This window comes from Morone saxatilis, unplaced genomic scaffold (assembly GCF_004916995.1).
Source record: "Morone saxatilis isolate NCDOM2014 unplaced genomic scaffold, NCSU_SB_2.0 Contig5, whole genome shotgun sequence".
Taxonomy (NCBI): domain Eukaryota; kingdom Metazoa; phylum Chordata; class Actinopteri; family Moronidae; genus Morone; species Morone saxatilis.
Genome location: NW_023340095.1, coordinates 12,920,808 through 12,942,268, shown reverse-complemented (window position 1 = coordinate 12,942,268; position 21,461 = coordinate 12,920,808). Strand labels below are relative to the sequence as shown.

Here is a 21,461-nt window from a genome sequence, read left to right as displayed (position 1 = left end):
ATATATATATATATATGCACTAATGATGACAATTAAAGCTCCTGAATACCTACAGCTGACTCCGACCCCTGACCCCTGGGATGTCTACAATGCTAATGTAAATCGACAAAATATTCATCTTTACTGATGGATCTATTTGTGAGTAACTACAAGAAATCTCTCTCATCCCTTTGACTGTTTGGTGTGAGATCAGTACAGGATTGTCATCTTAAAGCAAATACGTTAAGCGGTGTCTTCACCGTTTTTCATATAAAAAGCGAGGGAGTCCCCAATGGAGTAAGACGCTAGCAGGGGGACAAAAAAAAACTCCAATCCTTTTTCTAAGTATTCTACGTGTTCCTCCCTCCCTCCCCTCTCTTTCTTTCTTTCCGCTGTGCGTCTCCCTGTCTTGTATCTACATCTCTGTCGTTTCCCTCATGGCAGCTTGCTATGTTATCTTTGTGTGTTTCTCTCTACACTGACAATTCTTGCAGTGATCTAAGTTGGACTGCATTAGAAAGTGGAGGCAGCTGTCTGTTGCTATACTGAGGGACGTGTTTGCTCTACTGCAAAGATGAAGGACCGTGAATCCTTGACATCCTCCCTTTCTCTCCCCTCCTCCTCCTCCTCCTCCTCCTCCTCCTACCATCTCATTTAGACACAGCGACTGTCTGCTCAGACTTGTTTTTTTTTTCCTCTGAGTGACAGCATATGGCATAGACATTTTCTAAAATGCATGTGCCTACCATTGGCTGCTTGTACTTACCCTTCATGTGTCTCCTAGCCACAGGCCTGTCATGTTATTTTTTCATCTAATTCAAACAAAATACTCAGTTTAATTTAGTTTAACAGATTCTAGTGGATAAAACAACACAGGTTGCATATTAGGAAGCATTTAGTCTTATTGTATCACTACAGCCCATAATTCATATCGCTCCATAGATTTCTCTGGTTCCATTCTAGCATATCTTATACCGTTTTATGTGCATGCATGTATTTGAATGTGATTGTGTGTGTGTGCCTGTCTGTTTCTGGTTGTGGATGTGTTTCTTTTTTTCTTTTTTTTTTTTTTTTTTTCTAGAACTGGTTTGAAGGAAGACACAATGCCTTGTTCTCTTTCTTTTTCTTTTTTTAAGAAAACGTATCTTTCACACATACATGGTCTTATTATGATCCATGCCATAATGCACAATGTGCTTATAGAACTTAGGGTTTACTAAATGACTGATTATGACAGAAAGCGTTCATGAGTCATGTTGTAGGGCTGGTTTATTCAGGCCATATGTGCCAGGCATATTATTTACACAGAGTATAGCATTTGTTGCCTTAAACTCCTTGTTCTCCTCATTTCAACACGTTGAAACAGAGGCTTTGTTTCACATGAGGTGTCTCTGCACTCATAAGGAGACGAGGCAGCTCTGAGCCTGTTGGGGATTGGCTAGAATAGACAATCCCCAGGTGTACTAAACTAGGTTTAGCACTAAGGCTTTTAATCTGGACTTGTAGGAGATTCATGTGCATTCATAGATTTGCCTCTGTAATTATCATACCCCCAGTGGCAGCCAGAGAGACGTTTGCCTAAATCACTGATGTCCTCATTACACTGTTTACATTTTAATTAGACATGCTAAATTCTTGATTTTTTTTTTAGTGGCCAAAAAGATTGGAGATTTTCCTATCTTTAGTCCAGCAAAGATAGACTACGCCTAGAGTGTTGCCTGGCTGTAGGTTGAAGTCTTGCAGTATGTGTGTGCATCTCGCCAAAAAATAAATAAATAAAAGAAAAGATTCCACAGTTCTTGCTTGTTAATGCAGCCGTCTTTAGATCCCCTTAAAATGATTTATAATGTAGTATGTGGCTGAGAGCCGCATTTGTAGGTTGCTTTTTGAACAATTAAGTGGTTTTATCCATAAGAAGTCATGCAACATACAGTCCTTATGACTGAATCTGCTTCCATATCTTTAAATTATGTCTTTAGTCAGATTATTTACTGTTACTCTCAGGCAGTGAATATCCAACCCTCAAGGACTATGATTAACAAAATATACAATTACATGGCTTTTGAAATAGCTGGCACTTTGAGCCGTCATTGTGTGCCTGAGCACTGTTGCTTATCATTGAATAACCTTGGTGAAGAGAGGTGTTTTTTCCTGTCCTTCTTCCAAGGTGTTTTTTTTTTATTGCGTGCTGTTGGGGAGTTTCTAGAGTGTTGTGAGAGAGCAGCAAGCGTTTCACAAGAGGATAAGAGAAAACTCAATATTTTGCTGTATTGAAATTCCTCCTGTGTTCTCACAAAACAGTGCCTGACTAATCTGGCAATCGAGGCCGCCATTCTAGCTAGACTGAAAACCCAAGCAACTAGAGAACCTTTAAGTACTTTTTCACCACACCACATTTGTCAGCTTCATTATATGTAAGTCTAAGTAGTGCATGTTTGAAATGTACTTTTTTAAATTAAAACTCTCAAATTTCTCTTGATGCTGGCCTATCTTAATCAATATAACCCCTTAATTATGAGACAGTCCAAGAGACTGTGATCCCACTGCTTTGATTCGACAAAAATGTAGCTTCTTCTAAATTTAATAAGAGATAAAATATGTTACAGTAATAAAATAAAATTAGAATTTGAATACATTTCTCTCACAGAATAACACTGTATATCCAACCATTTTATTGTATCATTGTATGACAATATAATAGCCTTATAATTCATGTATTGAAATACATGCTTGAATTAACTTTGATATTTATATTCAGGAGCATGCAAGGGTTTGCTTTGAATATAAAAGTGAATCTTTTGACTGTCTTTCATTGTCCCATTCATCACATCCCATGCTAATTGTCTCAAATTGATATCTGAGACAATTAGGCAAAACGATGATCAGACGAGATGTGAGCCATCAGTGGTTTTTGCAAAGTTCTCAGCGATTCATTCATCCTCCGTGGAGTCGGGGTGGCTGACAGGTTGGCATTGTGCCAGGTGCTGGCAGAGGGAGCCTTGAGTGCCAGGGACGGGAGAGGATGGGTTGAGGTCTGCCTGATGGTGTGGAGAGGAGGGAGATGAGGATGCGCAGAGGGAAGGGAAGAGGGGATAGAGGGGTGAGTATACGGTGCCATAGAGGTTTAAGGTGTCAGGCTGCGGCAAGGCAGCGGGTGTCTGCAGTGCCACTGTAACGTAACCACAGCAGCATGCGCAGAAGTGAGGCAGGACGAGTGGCTATTTGGGGATAGTCAGTGATGTTATGGATTGTTGTTATAGTACCCAGCATATTAAGGTGTAAGGTGCTGTGTTAGTTAACTACATACGCCACAAATAACCTTTTGTTTTCTTCTCAAGGTGAACTCTCAACTGTTGCTACATGCAGATATGAAATATGAAAAAATAAGAAAATCTGTATGTTTAATTACTGAAGTAGACAATTTAAATTCATAAAGCTGTTTCTTTTTGTCTCCCAACAACTTGCACAGTGTAAGTGAATAGTCACAAGGAGTCTTGTTGTCTGGCGTGTGGCCTATTTGACAGTCCCTCTTAGAGTCCACACGGAATTAGATTAATTTAAATCAGAAAAATAAAGAGTGCAAAAAAAAAAAGAGCGCTCAAGAGTTCAGCATCATCACAGAGCTTTATGAGGGTTGACACTTCTTTTGTGTTCATTATCAGGAAATCACCTCAGGGAGTCGTGTTGACTTTGCATGGCCTAAAATAGCTGTTACAGTGGACTGCCCCATGCTCACTCACTCACTTCCACTCTCAAGTATCTGGGGAGGCAAGGTGGAAATACCAAACCCAGGTTTTACCGAGAAAAGCTAAACATAGCAAAGGAAATCAAGCTATTTGTCCAAGTGCACTGTCTAGGATGTTATGTGCACTAAACAAAAGCTTCTGTTTAAAAAGGTATGAGACCAGTGTGCAACTAGTATTACATCTACAGAAATAAGAAGTGTTCAGAATGATTTTAGCTGGTTGTTGCCAAAAGCTCAATTTGCCCACAGATCCTTTCTTTCCTAGAATAAAATAAAAACTAAAAATTTTATTGTTATACTTATATAACTCAAATTCTCTCCTGATTTAAAGGAAAATGTATTAACAATATTTCATTGTTGGCATTAATAGGCCTGCACTCGGTTTATAGCAGCATTTCTATACTGTACAGAACAATAGTAGATTCATTTACTTGGAGCGTGATGTTTCTGCAGTCCAAACCCTGACTGCATTGCCTCTCCCACATCTTTAAATGGATCCCATGAGTCTTCAGCTCTGTTGTTTCCATTATTCATTTCAAAACTTCCATGTAGCATGTAGAGGCTAGAGGGGTGAAAAATAATTTTGTGTCTGAAAAAACTGATGTAGAGCAAAGTCACTGCTTTATGCAAAGTGTGCCATGCCTTGGGAGCATGTGAGCTGGCGTACTGTAGGAGGAGTGAGTGCTTGGGCAAAGCATGGACTGTGTGTGTGCTGTTGTGTTGTGGGTGTGGTGTGTGTGTGTGTGTGTGTGTGTGTGTGTGCGCGTGCCTGTCTGTGTGTGTCTGCGTGTTCCTGTCAGTCTGTCAGCTAGGCCTAATGTGGCTCCCTAGAGGTACCTGGGGGAGACCCATCTAGCACCCAGTCAGCCTCTGCTGGCGGCCAAGTGGTGACAACGGGTTCCCACAGAGAGAGGAAGTGTCATAGTATGTATGTAAACTAGTGACAGATGACTGGAGACATGTGGCCTGTAGACACTGGGCCTGAAAGTAAAGCAGTTTTGCCTCTTCGACTTCCTTTCTCTCTTCCCACTTGAGACTTCAGAGAGTGAGCATCAGGCTCCACAACAGCACGGAATACATTGACAACAAGTCAAAGATGTGAATAAAAAGGATGCAAATCATTTGGCATGAAAAGACACATGCTATGCGCAAAGGTTTCGTTTTCCTTTGAAAAGCTGTAGCAAAGGAGTGAGGAGTTTTTCGTGTGCGGAGCTTCAGGCAGCTTTTCTAGGCCACAGGTCATGTAGGTCAGTGTTACACTCCCTGCAGCCTCACTTCAACCCTCGGTCTGGAAATAGAACATGCAACGTCACCCAGCCAGGAGGGAGGTAGATTCCAGACCTCAGTGGCCACGGGCTGCACATGTGGAATCTGCTCGTGTAGTTGACCCCAAACGTTTGAAACTCAGAATGCTCCCAGTAGGATATTGTTATTTCATGCATACCCAAATGAGCAAGGCTGTACGAATTGCCTTGTACAAAGTGGACCAGTATACTTAAACTCTTCACTGTCGGCTATTCACAATTCATCAAGGGATCTCACATTGGCCAGAGGCAGATTTATTTAACAGTATGCACATAACCTGTGAGAGAGGCAAAACATAAACTGTGGAGTAGTTGTTTTTTATTGCATATTTCAGCCAGCAGGCCATTTGCCTACTTTCTTCTTTTAAGCATTCATTGAAATGAGCGGAAAGCTGGCACATGGAAGATAGACATCCAACCAGTGTACAGTGAGGAATCAAGCAAGTTTTTCTTAAAGATTTTTATCCAAGCTTTGCAATTACAGGCCATGAATCGACTCTGCTATTAGGCTTATTACTATTTTTGTCTCATAAAGCCATTAAAACAACAGTTTACCTAATAGTGTTTCCAGGACGCTATGACTAAATTTAAACTACAACTCTAGTTAGCATGTGGCATATTCAGTATTTGTATAAGTGTTTGAATATTATAAAATGTGAATTGGATGGTTATATTGTAGTTCTGTTTTCTTTTTTTGTAGTAGTTTAATTTTAAGTAACACATTTAGGTTTTGTGAAAAGGATTTGCAGAAAGAACAGGTAGTAAAATATGGCCTATAAAAACAGTCAAACACCTAACATGAACACACAGCAAAAATTCTTTTTAATAATTTTCTAGTACATACTTATTCACACTAATGTTACCTGGAAAGACAGGCAAGCCGTCAATAACTCGATATAGTGCAATGAAAGGTCACCAATCTAAATGCAAACTTAAATTGAAAGACACAATATAACCTCATGTGAAAATCTGCTACTTGTTTTATTCTTGATTTTAAGCACCTTTTATGCAGCAATTTGTATAGCTTTAGTATTTTTCTTTTTTTTAATCTCTGTCAATTTGTAGTTTTTGTTGTGGCAGTGTTGGACAGGATTCATGGTTACAATAACTTGTTTAGCTAGCATAGCTTGAACACTGATGACTATAACAGAGGCAGCGATTATCAGTAATTCAAATATTTAGACAGTAGTGTTATTTGTTATTTGAGTTATTAGAGTTGGATTTAGTGTGTGCATATGGTAACAAATGAGAGTGTTTGTGAGTTATGATGGTGAACACCTGATCCTAATAGTGACCAATTGAGAGAAAGCATGTAGAAGTGACACCTCCTGATCCTGCTTTCTATCCAGGGAAGTAAAATCTATCAGCACTGATGAGTTTGTGCTCCATCAAATATATCTGTGCCAAACAGTTTATTGTGAGCTCCAAAAGTGCTATTGTGCTATTCTCTAGTCCATGTGGTGCAAAGAGCCAATTCACATTTCAGCAATGGGTGACCCTGGGTTGTGTATATTGATGAGTGGGATTTGTTTCTTAATAGAATTGTGTCTAATTAATTAGCTTTTAATTGGTTGAACTCTGAACATGCAAATGCAGCACAATGTAGAACAATCATTACTATAAATTGCACAAATAACTGCATGTTGAGGCCAACTTAATGAAATGTGTTGGTTCTGTCTGTTTATTTTAATTTTTAATTTAAATTTTTTTTTTTAAATAATTGTGGTTTAAAATTCTTCCAAACTTGCCTGAGGAATGGATTTATAACACCATCAAGGTCTTAGTTAAACAAAGAGAATGTAGAAATATTTGAAAAGCCTAACTCTCAATTTCTATTAATTATCTCATTTATTTTTCACAATTGCTTTGTGCCACAGATTAACCTTTTTTCTTTCCTTCATTTTATAATCTATTAAGGAAAACTCTGCAATCACTTTCATTGCACAGCCCTTCTTGCTTTCTTGCCTCATTTCTATCAAAGCACTCTTTGAGGGCTGCCACTCTCACATTCACCTGCTTTATGTGGTTGCTCTCATTCAGAACCTTTGCCTTCAACACAAATTACCCTCCTGGAACAATTACAGTGTTGCCCTGCTACAACAGACAAGAATGAATTTAAGCCATTCATATAAAATCAAAATATTTGTAAATAATTCATCGTTTATATATTTTATAGGTCTGTATTTCCAGTGTAGAATATTTTGTTTGGACCAGTAGTGACCACAAACAGCTCTTGCCTATGACTGGTTCCTTTTTAGAGCAATAAAGTAAGTCAATTTAGATAACGGTGTAGAGCCCGAGACTACACTAGTATTTGACCATGTTATTGTGTTGCATTTTGTGTCTTTGAAGTTTGCAAGTGTTTAAGTAACTTGTTGAAAAGAAGAACATAGACTGCAGCCTTATTAAAGCTTGTTTCACTGACATGCCCGGCTTCTACTGCTTAAATGGCAATTTTCAAGAAATAGATGGAGCCAGATTACAATAACAATAATACAAATGATACAAAAACAATGTGGAAATATGGAATAATTTGTAATTTTGTAGCTTCAAAGGGTGCTATAGTGTTTTATTCCTCCATTATCATATGCAAAAAGGCATTTCCACATATATTTCTAATTATATATATATATATATCATTATGAAATGTGATCAAAGCAGCACCCCATCCCATAATATAAAACCTGGAAGTCTGAAAACAGTAAGTGCTCACTTTTCCATATTGAACCATATTAAACCACAGAAAAAAAAGTTATCTCAAACCTTTGTGTGATAATTTTCTGTGCAGCAGATTCTGACACAACTTGTTACATTCACTGTCACAATTATCACAATGATGACAACATATTGTCTGTACTCATTGAAAGAAAACAGCAGCTTCGCTCAGTATCTCTGCACATCAGTCAACAGGTGGCTCTGTGTACATAATCTCATCTAACTGAATAAGCTTGGAGTTTCTTCTTGCTTGTGTCTGTACTTTAATGACTGCTGAATGCTGGCAGGAGGAGACTTAAAATTTCTCATGATAAATGCTGCACTCAGCGATCAACTTTCTGTTCATGTGCATGGATTTCTGTATAGGGAATGACTTCATGTCATGCTTTTCAACCCCCATGTCAAACTCATGTTGACCTATACTCAACATATCTTGTTAAATTATACAGAGAATGTGTATGAAATGCTGCACAAAACATCCAAAACATTAGCATCCGATTAGCTTTGACAGTGCAGCCATAAAAAAACATGACATAGTGCTGGAAAAAGCAGGTACAAAATATATAAATGTGATATTCCCATTTCATCACTTTAAAAGTACTTCAAGAAAAAGAACATATTATGATTCAAAAACTTAATTTTAATATCACATACATTAAAATGAGTAATATTAAAACTCCCGTACTTTTCAGCGAATGCTGTAATTCAGCACTGTGGTGCTGTACTGACCATGCCACCTTAACTCTTAGAAGCCATTGTTTGCCAGTGGGCGAACCAATCTCCTAGACAGCTCTTTCGTTGTAAAAGTTCCCCTTTATGGCTTCACTACTTCACTCCAGTAACTTTATTACAGTATAGCTGAGAGATTTCTATTTCATATTGACCTAAGATTGCTTCAGTTGTCTCATTTCACCTTTTGTCTGGCCTGTGTTGGAGAAGTGACCTTCTTTGAGACTTGCAGTCGATACCGCAGAATGCTTCAGAATGCTTCAACGGAAAGCTGGCAGTGGTTACAGGCAAACATCCTTTTTCTGTTCACTTGGGTATTTTCAATTAGAACTTTTAATCAGTTTAACGTGTAAGGAAACAGTAAATATAATGATAGCCCTGGCTTACCTTGTGTACGCTAAACTAAATTTACTTTTGAACTTCACTTGTGGATTTAAATTAAATTCACAAATTTTCTTTCTTGTCTTAATTTTTCTTCAGTTGAAATTCATTTAGGTTGTGTTGTCATACAGGAAAGACAATTTAGCAGTGTTGTGTTCTGTATGATGTTTCTGTCATAGAGAAAAGGCTAGTTAGTGTTTACATTCTGATCAAAGCAGAGATGTGTTGCTATATTTTTATTGTATGTAATTGCTTACACATTGGTGTGCAGCAGCTGGCAGTTCTTTGTTAGCTATAAACGGAGCAGCAGTTTCACTGAAAGGTTGACGTAATGCCACTGGCTGTGTAGCTAGCTGTTTGTAAAAGAAAAAAAATACAACACGTTTTAATTCTGATTTGTGTCTCAAGATCACTTTGTGAGGAATGAGATTTTTTTTACAATGTGATTTGCTTCCTGTCTTAACCAGGTTAACATGGCTGTAAAGTCTAATGGTTGGAAGTGTGAAGTAATCACAGTTGTGAATCGGACCAGTGAACAAGATAATCTGTTAATTTCCAACGGGGGTCAGCCTGCTGGTTTGAAAATCAGATGACTGGCTCCTGGTGCCATTAAACTGCCGCCTTGCAGTGAAAGTCAAGATGTTCTAAATGTGATAAAAAATCCAGAAAATCCTACCAAAACTTTCCTGTTTGCATTTTTGTCCCCCCCCCCCCCCNNCCCCCCCCACCAGCATGTGCCTCTCTGATTGGAGTCTTCCTTGGGGTAACAGGACTTTGGGGAGTGAAGATGTTAGTGAGTAGCTTTTGGTCAATGAGCCTTCATGTAGCAAGGTCACAATCTGCCTCTCTTCTCTTTTGAAGTGTGTAAGTGATCCCTCGAGAGACAGAGTAGCTAGGTTCATAGAGGCTTGCAAAACCACTGCCTCTACTGTACATGTGAAACAAGTTTCACCAAGTGCTTGAATTCAACGACTGTGTTCTTTCAACTAACAAGCCATTTGAGTATTCATCAGTATTATGCACTACAGAACACTGTGAAGCCTGTCTCCTATAATTGTCTTATTTTATTCAGTGTACAAGTTCTACTTGTGTGTGGAGAGCTGTTAGTTTAGCATGTGTGTGAATTTAGCTGTACTTAGGGTAGTAATGGAAGATGTAGCCTCGGGGGCCTCTTGGCCTGAAGAGTCATGGTTTAATTAGCATCACTGAGACAGAGAAATGACAGCTCAGAGAATCTCTCAACCTCACGATTTACTGTATTACAGAGAAGTATGAGAAATACATGTTCGCCTCAAGCCAATAGAGTTTATCATTAGCTTAACCCAAAAATCCATGGGATGTGAGAATCCAGGGTATGTAGCAAAGAATGCATTATGTTGTCAAATTGAAGTTTTCACTATATGTCTACAGTCACAGAGAATCACAGTCAAATGTGCCATATGTGAGCATCTTTCGCACAACCCACTAACACAACACACACTACCACATTGCTGTCACTAATGGCAACCAATAAGATTTCACTGTGTTTGTTAAAAAGTAACAAATCAACAAGTTATTATTATGCTGTGGAAGCTGGTCACTAGATACAGAAGCACATTGCACAGACACCTTATCTAATAAGTATGACTTACTATCTCGTACCTCTTGAATTATTAGATCAGGATCTTGTGATTATAAGAAAAGATCCTGAAATTACTAGATCAGGATCGTTGTGCCAGCAGTGTAAGTGTCTTGAACTACTTGTGGAAGAAATGTTTTTTATCCCACATTAAAGTTGTTAAAGTTGTTAAAGTTGGGTTAATTTTTATAGACTTCATCATTTGGCTTTCCCTTTATTTTTTCAATGGACACGCTGTTCTGTTCCTTGATTGCAAATAATGGAAATGAAACTCCACGCCATCCTTTAATTTGAAAACCGGAAGTATTCCTCAGTTGGATTTGTGGTAGTTTTAAGTGGCCGACTATATAATGCTGTACATGAATCTTCTGATTGATTCAGTGTTCATTCAGTACATTACCGAGAATAATTAATGTGAAAGCATTTCGGTAACATCTGTCCCATAATTGTGAAACTGTATTCGAAAGTCACTTCCAGCTTTATTGCGATTACTGTAAATGATAGATTGTGTACATGAAACAGAGCGGAGGCTGATTTGACCACGCAAATGCGAATGGTGGGTACCTTGACCATAATGCCTTCTAGCAGGTCAGACTGGATACAACGACTTGAGATCCCTGCACAGTTTTGACATACTAATATTAATGCAATCCCCATTAAGTAAGATCAATATTTCCCAGTGTCTCATACTGAGAATGAAATAGTAGATTAAATCTCTTGTATTAATGAGATTAATTAAAAGATAATAACTCATAATTACGACATAAGGCGTCCAATTTTTTTTCTTTTATGAATGCAATCCACTTCCATAAACAGATGTGTCAAAATGAGTTACTACACGTGTAGCAAACAATTGTAGTATCTGTAAAAAATCACATGTAACAATGAAATATGCATTATTTTGTCTATATTCTTCTGTCTTCAGCACTTTGAATATATGCAAACATGAATCTCACAAAAAGAACAAAACCAATAGCTTTTAATCCATTGCTCAATACCCTGTTTATGTCCTTCCCTCCTAATGAAGATGTGATGTAATTTCCTAAAACAGCTGGACACTGTAGTTTTTAACAAATATTTCCCAAACAGGATTAAATAGTTATTTTGTTGGACTATTTCAGTTGCCTGTTAGACATGTGGCCTGCGATGAGTATCTTCTGCAGCACAATGGTGTGTGTGTAGGGTTGACTCAAAATAAACTACAATACCCATGTTCATTATAATGAAGGAACATGGCAGCATCGACTTCAGGACCTAGTGTATTCCCTTCTTCAGCACTGGTGTGCACTAATCACCACTTTGAACACTAAAACATTTACACAGTACACAGTCATGTTTTATACTATCTCTAAGACAGACTTGTTTAATTGTAATTTAAAATCCAAAGTGGGCATTTGTACAGTTAAACTATGAAATGATTTCTAAGTTTACATCTTCGTATTACATTTCAGATGAATTATTAAAATCATCAGCAGCTCTATACCAGCAAACTGTTTTATTCTGTAACTAGCTCTTATAGCTGCTGTTGATTAATACAGTTTTAGGAGCAAGCTTTCTTGTTCTTTTTTCATTATCACCATCTTATAACTTATAACTTAAGGTGCAGGAGAACATTTACTGTAGTTGCAGATAAAACAGGTATTATATACTGAGATTATTATTATTATTTATTTAGAGGTGAAACCATGTGGCATTGAATTGTCTTCCTGGCAGAATGGCATACAATTTGTTTTTGAAACAGTTAAACTGCTAAACAGCTGCAGAAACCATCCTTCTCAATCCCATACGATGATATCAGGATACTGTTAACACTAGTTAATAGTGGTAAAAACAACTGCTAATTTAAGAAAAGGCTTACCTAGGTCTTAGTCTTGTGGTGTTGCCTTTATTTTGTGACATTTTGTATTGTGCGTCTGTGTAGTAGTGAGACTATATAATATGTTGCAAACAGGAAACTGGTTGGTGAATGTATGAAAATGGGTTGCGAGAGGTGTTTGATGTTAACTATACTTATTAATGGTGATTAAACGTAATGAGGCTACTTGGGCCAGACAGTGACTGTTGGGGTAACTACATATTTTTAATTCACAATAGGTTTTAATAGTTTTATCTGAACAATGTGTTATTTTCATGTCTTGCATTCATAGTGCTTGTATATACACAAACGGACAAGCACCGATGCACAGGGTCCACATTGAGTGTTTTATTTATTAGATAATCTAGGCGAGAAGATGACTTGTGGCATTTCCTTTTAGAAAATTTGAAAGATTGTTGTACTTTATACTAAAAATATCTGTCTAGTAAAAAACATATCATACAGTAAATTTAACTTTGTCTTCAATAATTTGATTGTTATTTTCTTGTGTGAATTTCTGTTCAAGGCCACATATTTGTAATTTGGGCCATCACAGACACTAGAATTTAGTTTCCAGTAGTAGTGCCTCCATTTTGGACTTGTATTTCAAGGAACACAGCTGGCAGTATTTGTGAGTGGGGAGCCAGTTTTGGATCATGTTGCAAACACCAGAAACTCGTACTGGTCAGGGCACCTGCACAGAGGGATGGGATCTGGCTGATATATATCTGTCTGCTGCCCGTCCAAGCTATGACAAAGACTGCTCTGATTTCTAATTGAGAATATGGTACAGATTTCACAATTAATGATGGAAATATAGCACATAGAGAAGTCTTTATGGGTTGTACTGACAATTGCTAGAAGAAAAAAAACACCACAACACACAAGAAAAAAATAAGATATAACTATAACATTCATTATATTATGACACTTTACAATTCAGATGTCTCCACATGTCCAAGGAACCATTGTATGCCATAATATATTGTTATGACCACGTTCATTTATATATGATTTCTGCATGCCTCCACACTTTGCTTTGTCTGCACCAATTGAATCAGTTGAGTTTGCACCAGAATTTCCATTAATTTCTTTGAATGCTGCATTTCCCACCTGCAGCTACAGTTTTTTTTTCAGCATGTGTTCGATTTATCCAATCAGTGCATTAGTTTCTTTGAATATACCCGGTAAGATGTATAACTCAACTCTGGTAGAATTGAGACCGTGTTAAAAAAAGAAAATTGACAAAATAGTCCATAATTCCATATTTCAGTATATCTTCCTTATTTTTATCAAGTTTAACATATAATGAAAACACTATAGTTTGTTTTTCTAGTACTGTGTGCCCCAGTATTGAGTTATAAAACACATTGTCAAATATCTTCAACTGAAAGAAACTGATTAGGTGTTTAATCAGTCTGTCAACATAAAATTAACCAAATTAATTACAATCTTGACAAATTCATCACATAAAATACCAAACATTTGTTGGCGAGCTTCACACATAAAGAATCACTTTCTTGTTGTTGGAGGTGTGGCATTTTTTCAGTATTAAATACAGTAGATACAGAGCATGTAATCAAGAAAGTGTCAATGTTAGACTCTTAAATTTTTTCACCCTGTTTGATCTAAGATATTCTACTACAGGTAAAATTTCCGACATTTAGGATAGCTCCTTTAAATAACTCATCTATGTTAACTAAACTGAAATTATAACATCTCTGTCACAATTGACTCACTTTGCTTCCTGTATCATTATGAGTATTATTACGACTACAAAGAGAGGTCCTATCACAGGAAGCTCTCTCCTTGACAGGCAGATCAAATACAATAAACATACTCTAAGAGTGTGCTTGTACAGTCATTTTCCACCTTTATGTTCGGATTAGAACAGAATCCACTGGGATCGTGGACTTTGATAGTGTGGAGACATGTAGTAATTTGCTGCCATGGGTGGTCAGACAGTGAAATGTATGGGCAGTAGCCCTGGAAAAGACAGTGACTGAGGAAGGCATATCTTTTCTAAATGAGGGGTTAAATGGCACCCTGCCGTCTAAAGATTGGAATTACTGCCACATGGAGCTCTAAATTGAGTTTAAATAGTCTTAACTTGATATGTGAGATGAATGGGAGTCTGTAGCCATACCGATTACCATTTCACATTGTATTAGAATGTTTTGCCCCACCCCTACTTAGAATATCTCCAGTGAATTTGAATATGAATATGAGCTTGTTTTTATTTATAAATGTAATTACTGTCTGTCTGCAATATTTGCACGCTTGTCAAGTAGAGTGGTCTGTGTGTGCAGAATAAAAGCAAAAGCTCCCATAATTATGTTTACGTCCAGCGATGAAAATCCCAGGGTTGTAATGATCAGTAATTATAAATACTTTTCAGCATGTCTACTGCCTCAGCTGGGACTATTGTGTGGTGTGAAGTGCAGAGTTTGTGCAGCTTAATTATGACATTGTACATGACTAAATGTACCAGTCTGCTTGGGCTCTGCAAAACACTTCCAGTGCATAATCACGCTCAAGTCTGACTTTAAAGAGCTCATTACAGTTAGTTTTCTAAAGAGCGGCTTATTAAACACAGTTACCTAATAAGCATCTTTGGTGGTGCAAATTGGTAAAAATGGTAATGAGTCTGATTAGGCCACGTTTCAATTACGACAGCTTTCACTTCCCTCTCCCTCAACCCTCCCACCTTCCCCTCCCCCAAACCAAAAAAAGAGGAAGGAAAGTCCAGCTCTTTATGCTTGGGAATCCTCCTGGAAGGCATGTCTCTCTCTAACTCTCTCCCTTCCTCCCGTCGCTCTCTCTCTCTCTCTCTCTCCGGCCACCACCACGGGCGCCGCTCTCCTCGTTCTCTCTTCTCTCTCTCTCTCTCATCCTCTCGCACACACACACACACACAGAAAGAGGAAAAGAAAACCGCTCTGCCACCTCTGTGTTTCCTTTCAGCAGCACAGTAATGAATAGAGAATTGTGCAAGCGGCGGTCCAATTTACGCACTGGGAAATTGGATGGACAGAGTGGAGGCCCACTCTTGTTTGCTTAAAAACGGCCTAGGCTACCAGATTAATAGTTCCCAAAAAGGTCAGCATCTCTGTTTCATCGATGATGATCACTGAACCAGAAATTAAACACCATAGCGTAGCATAACACCATGGCATCACATGTCAAATGCATTTCGGGTCCACCTGGTCTCCTTCAGTAAGAGTGAGATTGTCTATAAAGTATATGATATATAACATAAATTGTCAGGACATAACTTTTAATCACTGTGGTGATTCTAAAGAATTTTGTGCTGTGAAGACGAATGTGTGTTTTCTCAAATTTAGCAGGGTGATAATTTAGATATGAATCAACCAATAAGATAACTCTTTACAAAAATTGTATAAATGTCAGACCAAAACAATTATTTTCCTATACCATCATCTCAAATTTACCGTAGAGGATTATACAGATCCATGAATTGACAAACACATTAGTCAAACAAACAAAGGCTGTATTTGTTGGTGGCTGATCAGTGGAATTTGAGCTCGAGCCCTGAGGCTATCTGAAAACATTCCACTAATGGAGCGCTCTGTAATTATACCATTTCAAAGAAAGACAAAGGAACCTGTGGATGTTGTATTTGAATTTCCAGGCAGGTGGAATAAAGGACAACGTTTTACCGTACTACCAAAGTACAAGATCATTATGCTAATGCACCGTGTGTGTCTGCACATGTGGGTGCATTTGTGTGTATTTATGTGCTAGTGTTTATATGCCTGTTTGTGTGTGGATGCATTTACTGTCCATTGCCATAATCTTTGTCTAAAAACTCAGACTGTTGTTCAAATAGTATTTTTTTTATAAATATCACGTTAAGAGAAAACTGGTTGACATATTGAATTACTTTACACTTCCACACAACACAAATCATGATGACAATTTCAATGCGGCTTCTATTGTTTGTAATACCAAAACTCTTTTGTTATTTAACATGGTTCAAAAATCTACGTATCCTTTTATTTCTTTGTGTAGGTTCTGTATTAATAGAACAGACTTTTTTGCCTGTAGAAGAGAAAATGTCTTGTTCCACAAATCCAAATCTCAGGTTTGAGTTATTTTCGATATACACAGTGCAAATCTGTTTTTAGCAGTGTGCTATATTTATATAATCATCTTGGAAGGTTTCCATTTTATAAAATACCTGATGCTCAGTGATCTCAAGTACACTTTGCGAGTAGCACTTCTTTGATTGTCCAGAGTGGCACATTGTTCAAAGAGGATTAACAGTAATAGAAGAATCTCACTCAATAAGCTGTTATTGACAAAATGGGCCTTGAGTGTTAATGAACTCTGCTGAATGATTTTACAAAAACCATTATCCTGATACTTGCACTGAAGCGTCAGTAAATGCTGTGAATGGCTCAGATTTTTTTGGCAGACAGCACGGTGCTAGTTGCTGCTGCCCAAATACTGTTCTGTTTGTTTTGAAGGGAACATTTTCCTCAGCAATAATATATTGCTGAGGAATAATAATAAAAATATATATTATTCGACAGTTTGTTAAAAAAGGTATTTAATGTAGTAATAAAAAGAGGAAAAAAACATCAGGTGTGTGTGACAGGCTGCACTGGAAAAGTAATTTTCCACTGAAGAAGTCTTCTTACATTGTACCCACACCTAACAAAACAGCTGACCAAGAATATAATTGGGTGACTAATTAGTTTGGTATTATCAAGGGTGTCATTCATTTGCTTCAGTTTATACACATTTCAAGTAAATAAGGTTTTGATTTCCATGAAAGACATTATTTTTTGTCATTTTTGTTATCTTTCTTACTATCGCCAGCAAATATCAGATTTATATAAATATATTTATGTTATATATTTTATATAATTCTCTTTCCTGTAGCTTGATGAACCTTTCTGTTCCAGTACAGTATAGCTACCATATTTCTCTGCCCAGGCTTTTTGCCTTAGGCTCTTTTTCTTAATCATTAGCTTGGATGGTTGACAACCATGTGAGCCATAGCATGGATCTCTTTGACTAAAACCTTGTAAATTAACACAATTAGTGCAGCATCATCCTGCTAATTAGCTCCTGGTGTCTAGTGTGGCGGGTGGGCAAATAGCTGCGAGGGAGTCAGGAGGGAATCTACAGACAAACACTGCATTTGTAATCTGCCTCTGGACAGTGGCTGTTTGTTGTCTAAATCCTGTGATATGGACTTAACCTACTGAAGTATAAAGTATAGCACTGCAGCGTCTGGGGCATGGACCATTGTAACAGGCGGGGAAAGTTTGGTTAAATGCATCTCCTCTCATATCTTCTCGTAGCTTTTGGTCAGATTAGCGTTGATGTGAGATGTGTGAGGCTCTGCATACTATCTCTGATTGTTGTGTGCTGTAACCTCTCTAATAGTCTATATCCTTTGAGGGTATAGTACATCCACTGATAATCCCAAGCAGAGTAAAAGATGACAGCATGTGTAAAAACTTTTATTTGCAGATTGACTTTAGGATTGAACTTGATTATTTATGTCATTCAAACCCTTAGGGCCATACAGAGAGGCTGAGAGAGGCTGCAGAGAAAAAGACAAGTGAAGCATGTTTTTTTTTTCTCCCTCACTCTGTGGACTAGGAAGCAGTAGGCAGACTGGATGTGGATGTAATTCATGCTGGGCTGAGGGGTTTGTGTGATGAAAGCAACAGAGCGCTGCCAAGGAAGATTGCTTTGCTGCTCTCCTCCAAGCAGATTTGAAACTGTCTCAGAATGCCTCAGATGAGAGTTGGATTATAGACTGACCCGCAATGTCTGTGTCATTCTGCTCTGTGTTGGGTGGATTATACCACACTAACCAGGTGTTGGTTCCCACATCCTTATACTGAACATGATGTGTGTTTAGTTAGCATTGTCTGTCATAAGGGAGACATTTAAACATTATGATGCAAGCTGATTTGAAATTTATAAAAGATAATATGAAACACTCTTTCTTTTTTTTAATTTCCCTACCTTTTCTCCACCCAAGCAGTTAGAAAAAACAACAACAAGCAATTCATGCATTATAAGCTTTTTTTCACAGTATTTTCAATATTTACTATTTAATTATTATAGGGCATTTAGAAATATTAGAAGGTTATTTTTTAATTATTATTAACCATAATTTAATGCTTACTTTGACATATTTCTTCCTTATATGGACTATCTAGGTCTAAAGATGCAGTGGACCCCAGAGCACACACAATGGGCAGAGCAGCACTTTGACATCTCATCCACTACCCGCTCGCCAGCACACAAAGTGGAGGCATACCGGGGGCACTTACAGCGAACGTACCAGTATGCGTGGGCAAATGATGACATCTCTGCACTGACTGCCTCCAATCTGCTTAAGAAATATGCAGAGAAGTACTCTGGGATCCTAGAGGGCCCAAATGAAAGAGCCCTGCTGTGTTCCTACTCTGATAGCACCACTGGACTCATGAATGGACGAAAGTCAGAGAATGAGCCCTGGCAGGAGGGGATTTACCCAATGAACTGTGCTCCAGATGTTATATCTGTGAGCAAAGCTGGAATGACAGCTGCCCTACCCCCTACAGATGTGTCGGCTAGCATAGGCAGCTCCCCAGGGGTGGCCAGCAGCTTGTCTGAGCCTAGCTATTCCAGCAGTAACTGTGGGAGCCACACAGCCACTACTCTCCACTCGGGCCTCCCCTCTCAGGAATATACTGCCAGCTACAATGGCTCCTACCTTCATTCTAGCTACAGCGGCCAGAGTACCCCAGCCCTCCCCTCTCCACACCCCTCTCCTTTGCACAGTGCTGGGCTCTTACAACCACCACCCCCGCCTCCTCCCCCTACCTTAGTGCCGAGCTACAATGCTGGGTCTCCAAACCTTCCCAACTACAATTACCCTCCAACAGGCTATCCTTCTCAGACTGCTGTTGGCCCTGGTTATAGCCCTAGTGGAGCACCCCCTCCTTCTGCTTATCTGCCGTCCGGTATTGCAGCTCCGACACCAATCCCTCCTTCCACGCTTCCTGGCTACACCTACCAGTCCCATAATCATACACCAATTGCACCAACACCTTTGAATGGCAGCACATCCAACTCATTAAAACGAAAAGCTTTCTACATGAGTGGACATGGAGATATGGACTCTAGCTTTGGTAATTTTAACTACAACCAACAGCGCTCTTCACATAGCCCCATGTACAGAATAGCAGACAGCAGTATCTCAGACTCAAACAGAGGCAATGGCTTTGACAGGAATGCTGAGGCATCATCTTTAGCGTTTAAGCCAACCAAACAGCCAATGTCTACTGATCAACAAAGAAAATTTATTATACACTCTGGCAGAGCACTAACTCCCCCATCCTATGGATCAACCAAAAGCTCTGTTGGTGATCTCAGAACTGGTGAGCCCTACAGCAAGTTTGGATCCCCCATCATGAGCGAGCAAACTGAAGAGCACAGACAGCACCTCTCTCACTCCCTAACAGGGCCTGACATTGGTACGGCTACCTCGTCCATCCATGCTGCAGAGGAACAACTGAAGAACAGTGACTCCAACCTGGTGGAGATGGTGACCACAGAAATCCTTCAGCAGGGTCCTCCAGTGGACTGGAGCGACATCGCGGGTCTGGATATGGCCAAAGCAGTCATCAAAGAGGAGATACTATGGCCCATTTTAAGGCCAGATATGTTTAGTGGACTTGCCACATTACCTCGGAGCCTCCTTTTATTTGGACCTCAGGGAACTGGTAGAACAATGCTGGCCCACTGCATGGCCAGCCAACTGGGGGCTGCCTTCTTGCGACTCAGCAGCTCAGCTCTGGTGACCAAGTGGCGAGGGGAAGGGGACAAGATCATCCAGGCTTCTTTCCTGGTGGCCCGATGTCGCCAGCCATCTGTGTTGTTCATCAGAGAGGTGGACCTGTTGCTGTCGGCCCAGCTTAGTGAGGAGAGCCCAGTGAATCGCCTCAAGGCTGAGCTCCTCATGCAGCTTGACAGTATTCTGACCTCTGCTGAGGACCATGTCCTTGTGGTATGCTCCACCAATAAGCCTGAAGAGATCCCAGAGTCCCTACGGAGGTACTTTACCAAGCGACTGCTCATCCCCTTGCCTGATGGGACAGCACGACACCAGATAATCAGCCAACTGCTCTCACAGCACAACTACTGTCTTAGTGACAAAGAGATGTCACTACTAGTTCAGAGGACAGAGGGTTTTTCAGGACTGGATGTGGCCCAGCTGTGTCATGAGGCTGTGGTAGGTCCTCTCCATGGCATTCCTGGTGCTGACCTGTCAACCATCCACCCCACTCAGATGAGACCGGTCTCCTACCAAGACTTTGACAATGTGTTTTGCAAATTCCAGCCCAGCATATCACAAAAAGAACTTGACATGTACACTGAGTGGAATAAAATGTTTGGTTGTAGTCAATGAAAGTGACCCATCAAACACAGTTTGTTGAAACCCAGTTAGATGAATACAGAAGTGTTTGGCCTTCAGTGAACAAGAAATATAACAAACAGTGGTGACATGAACATACTATATACAGCAAAGGGATTGTCTTTGAAGGCTTTAGACAGAACATGACAGTCTGGACATCACACATTGGTATAAATTAATTAAATGCTTTATGTGGCTGATGCCAAGTCCTCACTAAAACTCAACCAACTTGGAGAAGATGCCCCCCGTTTTTGTATATACATATATATATATATAAATATATATACATACTATTCTGCTGATCTTGAGATTTAGTTGCTATCAAGTGCCTGAGGTGGTGCTGTTTAAGTTTTTTTTTTCCACAATCTTCATTGGTGACGTGCTAATATATATATAAAAAAAAAGCTTTAAAATGAGACAAAAAACTTGCTTTCTCTTTTCCATTAGAACGGTGTGTGTCTGTTTCGTGCTCTCTGTGATCAATTGTGGTTAATTTGATCTTGTTTAAATTTATTGACATACAGTTGGGCTTCATTACCGTACACAGGTTTTATGTATGTGTAAATCACACAACACTAACATACTTTTCTTTTTGCTGGAACAATACAATTTGTTTTCAAGCAAACTAAATTTGGTTGCTGTACTAGCCTCTCCACAATAGATGAAATTACAAAAACAAACATTAC

The 21,461-nt window shown here is 39.0% G+C and overlaps 1 protein-coding gene across 1 annotated transcript in view; it reads left to right on the top strand.

The window, feature by feature from the left end:
* The window catches only part of fign (fidgetin), a gene marked incomplete in the record, with an annotated part of 25,001 nt that extends 3,850 nt beyond the window's left edge, over positions 1 to 21,151 (top strand). The window contains 1 exon segment of the mRNA XM_035676024.1: positions 18,533 to 21,151. Within this exon segment, the coding sequence (XP_035531917.1) occupies positions 18,533 to 20,769 (2,237 nt within the window).
* Positions 21,152 to 21,461: the final 310 nt, after the last annotated feature.